The sequence below is a fragment of the Alligator mississippiensis genome, chromosome 12, assembly GCF_030867095.1.
Source record: "Alligator mississippiensis isolate rAllMis1 chromosome 12, rAllMis1, whole genome shotgun sequence".
Classification (NCBI taxonomy): domain Eukaryota; kingdom Metazoa; phylum Chordata; order Crocodylia; family Alligatoridae; genus Alligator; species Alligator mississippiensis.
In genome coordinates, this window is record NC_081835.1 from 63,492,825 (window position 1) to 63,503,958 (window position 11,134).

At 46.0% G+C, this 11,134-nt stretch overlaps 1 protein-coding gene across 3 annotated transcripts in view; it reads left to right on the forward strand.

The window, feature by feature from the left end:
- QSOX2 (quiescin sulfhydryl oxidase 2) overlaps positions 1 to 4,475 on the forward strand; it is a 34,338-nt gene extending 29,863 nt beyond the window's left edge. For all 3 annotated transcript variants that reach the window (XM_006269637.4, XM_014603814.3, XM_059715679.1), the window contains exons 11-12: positions 617 to 805; positions 3,443 to 4,475. In XM_006269637.4, the coding sequence (XP_006269699.3) occupies positions 617 to 805; positions 3,443 to 3,993 (740 nt within the window). In that variant the 3' untranslated portion in view covers positions 3,994 to 4,475. The remainder of the gene's footprint in view (positions 1 to 616; positions 806 to 3,442) is intronic.
- The last annotated feature ends 6,659 nt before the right edge of the window (positions 4,476 to 11,134 follow it).

Sequence of the window (11,134 nt, forward strand, 5' to 3'; positions counted from 1 at the left end):
AGACTTAATGATTTTTATTTTGTTTTAATATCATCACAGGACATAATAGTCAGCTTGGAACTGTAGCTTTCTGACCCTCTTAGGGAATCGTTCAGAGTCCTCTTTGATAACATAACCTCCTCCTCCTTCTGAACCAGTTGATTTGGCCAAAAATAAGTCCCATCCTCCTTCATCACAATTACTAAGTGACACCACTGTAACTTTACACTGCTGCTACTTTTAATAGTTGGGGGGGAGTGCCCCATTCCTGCACAACACTTCTTAAACATTTTTATTTTAATGTTGTAGTGCTTTACTCTTACGGCCCTTATTGGGCCATTCACTCTCATTTTTGTTTCGTACTGCTCGTCTCCATCGCGATTCACGGAGATAAGGTTGCTGGGCAATCTGAAGCGGTTTATGGATCCACAGAAAACCACCCAAATGAAATGAATTCTCTAAATTGAAAATGCTGCTGTAATTTAGCATAGAACCAGCAGGAGGCAACATTTCCTTTCCATTTTTTCCCATGATTCATGTGGTTCTGTTAGTACTTCGGCTTATGCATGGGAAATAAATGTCAGAAGCAGTATTTGTCCAGATGCTGCTAACGAGGATCTAATTTCCTTCTTGCCAGGTTTTGAAGACAATCCCCAAGTGGTCCTGCAGATGATGCGGAGGTATATTCAGCACTTCTTCGGGTGTAAGGCTTGTGCCCAGCATTTTGAAGAAATGGCTAAGGAGTCCATGGACTCTGTGAAAACACTAGACAAGGCAGTTCTTTGGTTGTGGGAGAAGCACAATGTGGTGAACAACAGGCTTGCAGGTATGGAGACCCGTGTCAGGAGAACCTACCAAAGTTAACTCTGGACCAGTAGTCATGATAGTAGTACGGTTTGGTAATATATCCATATTCTCTTCCGGAACAGCGGAAACCCAGAGTAACTTAATCTACTCTGACCTATACCTGTATTGCCTGTACAGTGAAGTAACTTCAGATTTGCATTCATATTCAAGCCCAGAATTTAACACGCTGCGTATTAACAATTATTTAGTTTGCTGAAAAAGCGTAACCAATTATGAGTCGCCCAGTTCAAACAAGGTAACATGGCCAAGAATCTTATATTTAAGGTATACCCTTTTCTGGGTAGTGGTAGTTCATCACACAAGGATGTGCCGAAAAGGCTCCACTGTTCTCTAGAGCACCCATTTTTCTGCTGTTTTGACCTGCTAAATGATTAAATGAGCCTCTAGGAGGTCAATTTAAAGCCCATTTGAAACCTAGTAATGCAGTTCAGCAGCTTTTCTGTAACTAAGAATAATTATGTGTCTCTCCACAATGGTTTATGCGGACATTAAAACCTCTTTCCCCTGGTTCTACCTGGAATTACAAAAACCATTGGAGAACAAGATATGGTTATTCAGTGTAGAATGGTATAAACTTTGTGTACATCAGTATATTAAATAAAAGAAAATCCAGTCTTCAAATATGGTGTGGCCCATAGAGGACTTTTTTTTTTGTAGGAGTTGGACTGAAAACTCCGCTAAAATATTAGGTTATATTTAATCCATTGTGTTATACAGATATCAAATAACTAAAGCACTGAAGAAAATTGGTTTCTATTTGCACCTAATAACTGCCAGCTGTTATGGATCAGTGTAATGTAGCATTAGTTACAATTTAAATATGCACCATTGTGTTTGCATTGTGGTTAAGCCACATTCTCAAAACACCTGAAGCTTTAAATATTGTTGTGACTGCAGATGTTTTATCTTTTGCCTCCCAGTATGAGAAGCATATGATGGGAGATTCAATAAAAACTTCTGCTAACGTGTATACCGTTGCCTGATAGAATCTGTATTTTTTTTTCCAGTTTAAGTTACGTAGTATTTACTGTAGGAGGAAAAATAAATTACTTTTCTCATTGGACGGTTTAGTCAGAGCTTTCAATAATGCAAGACTGTGTTAAATTGCTTTAAAAAAAACTTCAGCTAGTATGGGAATGATTAATAATGCCAGATTATTTGGAGTATATTTGCCAAACTTTGGTTTCTGCTTTGGACTGTGATTATTTTTTTCATTACTTGGTGCATCTTTCTCAAACAGATCATCCTTATTTATGGTCACGTGCATGGAACTTGCAGTAAATACGAGACATTTTAGGCTTACTGGTTACCAAAAATACCCCAGCACCACTACCTATAGCTCACCATGAAATCATTTTGCAGATTTGTTTTTTTCTGTTATTCAGTTACATCCTAAACCATGGTAGCTTAAAAGTTACCCACTGTGACCAGCTTTATTGAGAGATTGTAGATGGAGAGAGTGGACTAGTTTAAGGTTTCAGTAGCTTGTTAGGCTAATTAACAGGAGATATTATTCATACTTTTTCCTCTTAAATGAACTGATGACTGATTCTTGCTGCTAAATGCCTTGCATAAAAACATGAAAGGGAAATAAATTTGCTACTTTATATACAAATGGAATAAAATAGGGAAATATTTTTATTTGTTGTTTTTGGCTAAAAGAGTTTGCAGAATAGGAGAAAGTTTTGCTTCTTAAAAATTAGAAAGTGGCCCTGAAAAGATGGGGCATATTTCTGCAAGATCTGCGAACAATTAATATATTAATCCAAGCCAGATACAAACACGACACCTATGTTGACTTTTTTTTTAACCAGGTAAAGATGAAATGATCTCAATTAAAGATAAGAAGCTTATTTGAGAGCAGGATACAACATGAGCTACCAGCTCTCTCCCACCAAGCCAGAAAAATAACTCCTTCTACAAGCAGTTGAAACATTAAAATGGAGTTCAGTCCCAGAGAAAATGATATGCGTATAAATGCTAAAAGGCAAACTGAAAAATGTGTCTTAAAGTCTTTACGGCACTGCCGATGGCATCCTGTAATAACAGGAGATGCTAGGCAAAAGCTGGATAAATACAGAATTGTCCCCAGTATCTATAGAAACATGAAAATATATCCGCAAGGTATTGAACGGCCTTGAAGCAGCTTGCTGAAAAGTAGGCTACAGGATTACGGAGGACTGTGCAAAAGAGCAGTCCATTTTGAAGCCTAGTTCAAATTACCCTCTGAAAACACATTTGGCTGTTTCTTTTTATCGCTGGTTAAAGGGAAACCAAATACTCTCGTAGTACAGTTGAATGCTACAGATTTTTCCAGGAAGAGAGAGGCTTGTCATTTCACGTTTTCATCGGAAGAGAATAAAACAGTAACTTAGAACATGAAAATCGACATTTCCGGAAGGAAGCCGGTGTCTTACTTGATAATGAATTATTTATTCAAAAATATGACTTTATTGCTCTTTAATGCGTGTTCTCTCGTTGAACTGAACCTAGTGTTTGTGTTAAATGGAAAGTTGTCTCGTGGGTTTCAGATGTCTAGGCTGATAGGGATTTTTATCAACTGGATTTCTCTCTCTCTCTCTCTCTCTTCGGACAGGTGATCTGAGCGAGGATCCAAAGTTTCCTAAAGTTCAGTGGCCCACTCCAGATTTGTGCCCTGCTTGCCACGAAGAAATTAAAGGATTACACAGCTGGAACGAGGCACAAGTGTTACAGTTCTTGAAGCATCACTATAACAACGAGAACATTTTGTACAAGTACATCGAAGGCCAAACTGACTCCAGTGAAGCTGAACTTGGGGATGTGAAGGAGAAGAAAGAGAAATCTTCACCCAGAAAACCAAGCGGAAACAAAGAGAACAATAACCTGGAGCAACAAAACATGCTAGATCCTAAATCCAAGGTCTTAGATAGATTAATAGCAAATGACGGACCCGTCAAAGAGAGAAATAAAAATGCAGTTGAATCAGTTATTCGTAAAGAGACCAAACAGTTTGTATCTTTCTTAGGGATTGGATTTTCTAACATAGACATGAGTCTGTGTGTTGTACTTTATGTAGCATCATCCTTATTTTTAATGATAATGTACTTTTTTTTCCGGATGCGGTCCAGAAGGTGGAAAATGAAGTATTATCGTCCATTTGTATAGAAATCAAAATTGGAAGTGAAATTTCCGTTGTAAGTGGCTGATGAGCACAGATGCAGCTTTAATATTTATGATCAGGGATTTTATATGCAGTATTTCACTTGTTTCAAAAACCCTTCTCCCCAGTTGATTTCTATTGTGGTAGTCTTTGTTGTAGGAATCCCAGTCTTTGTGTGTAACATCCGGACACGTAGCGCTGCCATAAAACATGCACGAAACGAGAACCGTGTGCTTTTCCATGAAGATACCATTCCTTGCTTGCATCCTGCACCCTTTGTAACCAACTGTTCCAAGTTTTGGGAAGAAACAGTGCTGTTTTTTGGAGCTCCGAGTGGGCTCCTTACTTTTATCCAAACCTGATTAGACAGTATCTCTATCCTCTGGTCTAGCAGAACGTCTTGCTGGGCATTTGAAGAAGCAAGAATTTTGATTTTTCCAGAGACAGGAATGTCTTTTGATTTGAATAAACTTCAAAAACTATTAAATATTTTTACTCTATGCTGTTTCTGTAGCCGTGGCTCTGAGTCCCTGTAAGTCCTCCTTTGCCTATTGCAGCCAAGAGTTTGAACACCCTCATAAGGGTCACAGAAGGGCTGAACAGCATACAGAAGGCCAGATTTTAATCTTGCTTTTGCAAGTGCTCCTTCAAATGAACCCTTTCGACTTCAGTGCAGCTCCTCCAAGGGTTCATGAGAAGAGACTTGGACTTACGCAGTAGAGTAAATAACTTTAATCCTTTCTTCCTGATTTATTAAGGAATAATTATTGCCAGAGTTTGGGGAAAAGCAGCACTGCTGAATTTTCTTCGTGGAGCCCACTTTTAATGATCTCTGATGAAGTGAAATTCCTAGCGAAGGGGAACGCAAGCCTTCAGCCCTTTCCAGGCACCAGAAATTGCAGTTGTGTCTAGTGAGCTGCTTACGTTGTTGCTCCACTATTTAAAATACTCGTGTAATGGGATTCCACAGTGTAAGTGTTTCATGTGCTTGTTACCAGTCCTGAGCCTGTGAGACGAGGAATATTATCTCCCACCTGTAAAGTTTCCTTATGTAAGAAGACTAGTCATTACTTCAAGAACAGTCTCCCGTTCCTCCGCTTTTGCTAGTGCGCTCTGCTCGCCACTGCTGTTCCCCGCTGGGCTGTGGGACCAGTTGGGAACGTAGCAGCTGACTTTGCAGATCAGGTCTCAGGTCCACTTGTTCAGTCTTTCGGGGCAAGGTGTGAGAGAGCATGTGAAGAAATATAAAAAGATGAGACCCGGGGCATAAAAGTTTCTTCTTGATCTCGCCTACTGGTAATCAGTTTGTGCTTAGGAGACGGAGGTCGATGGTCTTATCTGCTGCAGCCAGGAATGTTCTCGTTATCCACGTACTTGTCTAATTATATAACCCAAAAAACTATAAGCCTCAATGTCGTCTTGTGGCTGTGTTTCACAGATTAATTACAGTGCATAACAGGGTATTTCTGATCACCTGGGAGTGAACTTAAAATTTCCTTTAATGCCCCCCTCCCTCCCGGCACACGCACACACACTGTTCTTGCACTATAAAAGCAGGAGGAAATGGCACCGGGTAATTTGTTCATTCTCTCTTTCATTGCTGGGCTTATTAGTAATGTGCTGGATTTGCATGGGGCCTTCAAACCTCAGTTACGTTGCCCTCCAATTTCCCTCACAAGCCCTTGGATGAAGGATTTGAACCTTGCCGTGAACATGAGCTAAATCTTAGGACGCAGCACTCAGCAAGAAAATGCTTTTAAAGATAACTGAATTTGATACGTGTCTCCAGCGGAAGTTTGACACAACTCCTCCATAGCTTCAATTTCAAATAAGAAAATTGGGCAAATAATTGCACGGAGAAACAAGGGCGGATACTGATGCGAAGCACACATTTACATTTAAAAGGCTTTTAACTGCATACACAGTCATGGGTCCGAAGCAAAATCTGCATGACTGTGACAGCAGTAAAAGAAACATTATTTTCAGCTTTCCTAAGCTACCTTTTAGGGCCCTCGGTGACATGGGGGAACAGACAGTCTCCAAGGACATATTAGATGAAACTTTCCTTGTGACTTCAAGTCAGTCTGAAGGGCTGGATGAAAACGTCTGATTTAAGAGGCGAGACACGACCTGTTGGAACGGTTTCTTCCCTCCTCCGTGAGATTTTTAAGCAAGTACCAAGATGCTTATTGCACCATTTTTTAAAATATCGAAACGGCTTACAAGCCAGATGGTGAAACGAGTTAAAAATCAAAGCCCGCAGCCTGTAATCAATGCCATTGCGCTTCGTTATTACCCAGATTCAAATAACGGGGCTCAGAGCTGGGGAAACGGAAAATGTTGGCCTCTGGCCTTAACCAAACTGGGTATCTAATGTCAGGTAATCTAATGTAATCGTAACAAGTGGCCACGGTTTTCGGAGCTGGATTTGAGGTCAGAAGGAGCTGAGGGAGGTGCTGCATCTCGAAATACCCGGTGACGTGTTCGGTACCCATGCGGAGAGCTTTAAGTCTGTGTCATCTTTCCGTTTCCTGCTGTTGTTCGGTTTGCATGTTTTCATATCAAATGACCGTTACTTTGTTTTCAACTTTGCTGGGTATCTAGCACTGGGCTGGCTCATTTTGGGCATGTCCTGCTTATTTTCATCTGTGTATTAAAGCCACTTTGGAAAGCTTGTTGGGATGCTTTTGTCTGCAAAACAACTAGTGGGTTATTTTAGGGCATATATAGGAACATGATCTTCATTTGCAGAAGGAGTCCTGTAGGCTTCCATAGCACCTTTACACTGTTTGAAGCAGGAAATTGAACAGCAGAGACCTAACCGTCCAGCGTTTTTCCCCCAAAATAGATGCAAATGGGATTTGGATCGTGTCACGTGGTGCAATAAGTTAAGTTTTGCTGCTTAATTGGTACAAAGCTTTGGTAATAGTGACCTCGCTTGGACACCAGCCCTGAATTTTGGATGCAATTGTTACACAAATCTCAGTGTATTTGCCATTTTGTAACCGTACCTTGACAAGTTGTGTGTTTTATGTATTACGATGGTCAGTATGGAGCCCTGCGCCTTGGAGTTAATACTGTCATACTCATGATCGGCCGTGTCTGTAGAAAGTATTATTAAGTGTCCCTGCAATGGGCAATGCTGTTTCCCCACGCTGTGTTACGGGGAGCCAAATTATGAGAGTATTTTTTTGAAATGCCCTAAAAATATCAGCCAGTCAGTCTCAGAGTTTTGATTGATAAAGAATTCAACCACGCACATTTTCCTAATGAAAATGTTGCAACCTGAATCATACCGAGTAACCTTTGGGCTGCATTTTGTCGCTTTGATACTTCCGGCTTTTTTATCCGTCTGGAGTTTCTCAGCGAGCAAATGTTAAACTTCAGGGAGAAAGTGAAAACAATGGAGGGCTTGCTGGGTCGGAGGAGAAAAAGCCACACGTGCCAAAAAAAAGCCAAGTGAAATGATTCCTTCGTGTTTAATTTTTAATTGCAAACTGTATATTTTATGTCGCACCTGTTTGGAACGGGACGCGAGTATCATCTTTAGGAAAGGCTCGACACGCATATTGTGCGGCATCCAAGCTGTTGAGACTGGTGAGCAAAACCGTTGAGTAATTTAAATGTTTTATTTATTTGAATAATTTGACATTTTCTCGTGTCAGTTAGTTTTTTACTCGATGGGAGACCTCCTCTCTCGCGGGGAAAGTGGCCGTTTTGTACTAAATTGTAAACGAATGTGCTCATTTAAAAATAAACTGCAGATGTCTGAGTGAAAAAATAACGTGCAGCAGCCTTTTTGTACCCATCCCTTTGGCTCTGTGCTTCTAGCCCAAGCCGAATATTGCAAGAGTGCTTTAAAATCCACTTCTCACCAGAGGGGGGAATCACCCCCGCGTTAGACTTTTCTAAAGAAATGACACAAGCACAGCACTTGAACCATTTGAATTTCCAATTCACTTTTCACTTCTCTCTGGCTTTGCTGTGAAGGCACACTGCTCTGGGACCACGCTCGACTCCTCTGATTTTGTTTGTCCCAGCACAAGTCCCTGATGGCAATGGGCGGTGGTCGTGCTAATGTGGTGGAGGTGACCCTGCATAAGCCAGTCACGCTTGGAGTCCCGTCGGTGGGACGTTTAAAAGAAAGAGTATCGTACTCGAGTACCCTGCGGTTCAACACGCAATTCTGCTTCCTTTGCAGAAATGCGCCCTTTCACCACCATCCGTGGCCCTGGCTGGGCTGGGCGGTGATTGCGTCCTGTGGCTGTCTGGGCTACAGCCTCTGGGGGAAGCTGAAGGATGGGGTCATTAGCCACAGCGCCTTTTTGGGAAAATGCATCTCTCACTGCTGGTTGAGACGGGACACGTGTGTCTCTCTCACTACACATAAAGGAGAACAAGTCTGCCCCCTTCAAGTGCCAGGAATATAGTCTCACCTCTGATAACTTAGTTCAACTCAAAACCTAGCATAATGCCACCATGACCGTACACCAGCCACGTTTCCTCCAGCAAAGGCTCTGCTGCCTCTTTACACTCGGAATATTGATAAAGGAGAGCCCGTTGATGTTGTGTATTTGAACTTTTGCTGTTCGCTTTAAGGGCTTTGAAGAGCCAGGGATCTAGACCCACAGCGCGTTAGCAGCTGTGTAGTTTACATCTGCTTTGTACACCGGCATGTGCGAGTGGCACAGATAATCTCTGCCCTAGGCTATTGCCTACCCCTAGACAGCTGTGGGTGCTGTAACTTCAGCTGATGCACTTGTGCTACTGGGTGTTTTTTCCCCCACTGGGGAAGCGACACTGGATTCCAGTATGACGCACCAGCATGGGGATTTATGGCTGGTGCTTGCTCCTTTCTTCTACCTTGGTGTAAACACGCTGTGAGGCCAGGTCACCAGCACACTCCTGGGTTGGAGAGAGAGCAACATCTGTGGTGCTCAGCACAGCACCACGGCCCAGTGCTGGCTTGTTCAGCGCCTAGCCTGCAAGCTGGTCTCTGCTCAGCACGCAGCGGCATTGCAGCGACTGATGTCTGGGCACCCTGGAGCCCTGCTCTTGGCCGCGCTGCAGCAGGGGCTGCCTCGGGAATGAGGGGTAGGGGCAGTGCCCAGCAGTTTCCCCAGAGCACCAGGAGACTGCTGGAGAGATTGTCCTGCCAGCCGGGCTGGGGGCAGACAGAGGCCATGCCCCGCGCTCCCATAACAAGCACAAGACGGGTAGGATGTCGCCTTGCCCATCTCTACCTGTCCCCTCCTAGCAGAGCGAGAGGCAGAGGGGCTGCACTTGCACCCTTCACCCCAGTCCGCCATTTAGGTGGAGGGCACCAGAGCAGGGGGAGCTGCTTGAACCGGGTGAGGCTGCCCAGCTGTGCCTGCAATGCCCAGAGGCTCCCCACCTCCCCCAGCCTGGCAGTGCCCGCCGGCCCAGCCAGCCCTGCTGGAAGGCGGCCCCGGCTCCAGCTCCATTAACTATTGATGCCGTGCTGCGGGCGGGGGGAAACGTGAGTCCCGCTGGGGGGTGGGGGGGCAGCTCCGCATGGAAACTCGCCCGCGGCCCGGCTGCGCTCCCCGCGTGAATAATGCACGAGGGGGCGGCGCGGAGGGAGGCGCGGCTGCGGCCGGGGACCTGCCCGCCCCGGGGCAGGCTCCGAAACGTCTCGGGGAAATACACTTATAGATATAGATAGATGGGTCTGTATCTATATGCCTACACCCACATATATTTGCAAAAAAAAAAAGTCTCAGGGAAAATGCAGACATAGAGCGGGACTGAGGCACAGGGACCGGATAGATAGATCCGCATATAGATATAATATAGACAGACAGACGGATCGAGAGAGAGAGAGATATCTATAGACAGATAGATTAAAATGCTCGAATTCTGTTGTCGCAATTCTTCTTATGTATCTAGTCCACAAGGCAACATGTGTGTGCCAAAAGGTCTAGATATCATTTAGCTATGCATATGTGCTGGCACGGGCCGGGCAGGAGCACGTCTGTACGGGGCAGCTACAGCTAGAGCCGGAGCCGGACAGGAACCGATACACAGCCAGAGACAGACACCATACATAGATAGACAGATAGATAGATAGATAGATAGATCGAATAATCCTAACTCTACCCTGGCCCCCCCAAGCCCCGGGGTTGCGGTTGTTCCCGGGGGCGGCAGTGGCTGCACCGGGGCAAGAGGAAGGGGCCGGGACCCGCCGGGAGCGGAGCTTGTGCGTGCTGGGCTTGTGCTCAGCGTGTGCATGGGATGCGGGGGTCGCGCATATATACATATATACATATATATATATATATATATATATATATATATACACACACATACACACACACACAAAGTATAAGGTATACAGGAGGTGCATGTACAACGAGGCACACGGTGTGCGGACGTATGTGGGATATGTGTATACACGCACACACATCCATACACACGCATCTATATGTGCGTGCGTGTGCACAGACACACCTGTTTAATGCGTGTGCGTGTCTATGTGCGCGCGCGCGCGTGTGTGTATGTATGTGTGTGTGTGTGTGTGTGCAACCGCGTATGCTCATCCGCGTGTGCGTGTGCTTATGTCTGCGTGCGTGTGACTACACACGAGTCTCCCCAGCCCGGCTCGGCACGGGACACGTGTGTGTGTGTGTGTGTTTGTGTGCAGCCGTGCATGTGTATATGTCTGCGTGGATGTGCGTGTGACTACACCCGAGTCTCTCCGGCGCCCCCCTCCCCTCCCCTCCCCTCCCCTCCTCTGCCCCGGGCCGGCAGACCCCCGTCGCCCGCCCGCCGCCCCTGTCCCGGGGAGGGGGAAGCCCAGCGCCCCTCGCCCCCCGGGCCTGCTCCCCACCAGCACCCCCGCAGGGGCCGCAGCCGCCGCGCAGGGACCCGCGTGGGGCGGGTTGCCCCGACGGGGCGCGGTCCCCGACTCCGGCCGGGACGTGCGGGGGGCTGCGGCGGGCCGGGCCGGGCCGGGCCGGGGCGGGAGGAGGCGAGCCCCGGGCCCGGTGCCCCCGCCCCCCGAGGGGCCGGCTCCAGCACCGCGGCCAGCTCCCGCCCCGACGCCCGCGCGCCTTTGTGCGGCTCGGCGCCCCCCGCCCCTCCCGGCCCCGGCTACAAGTGGCGGCGCGTCCCGGGCCCGCGCGG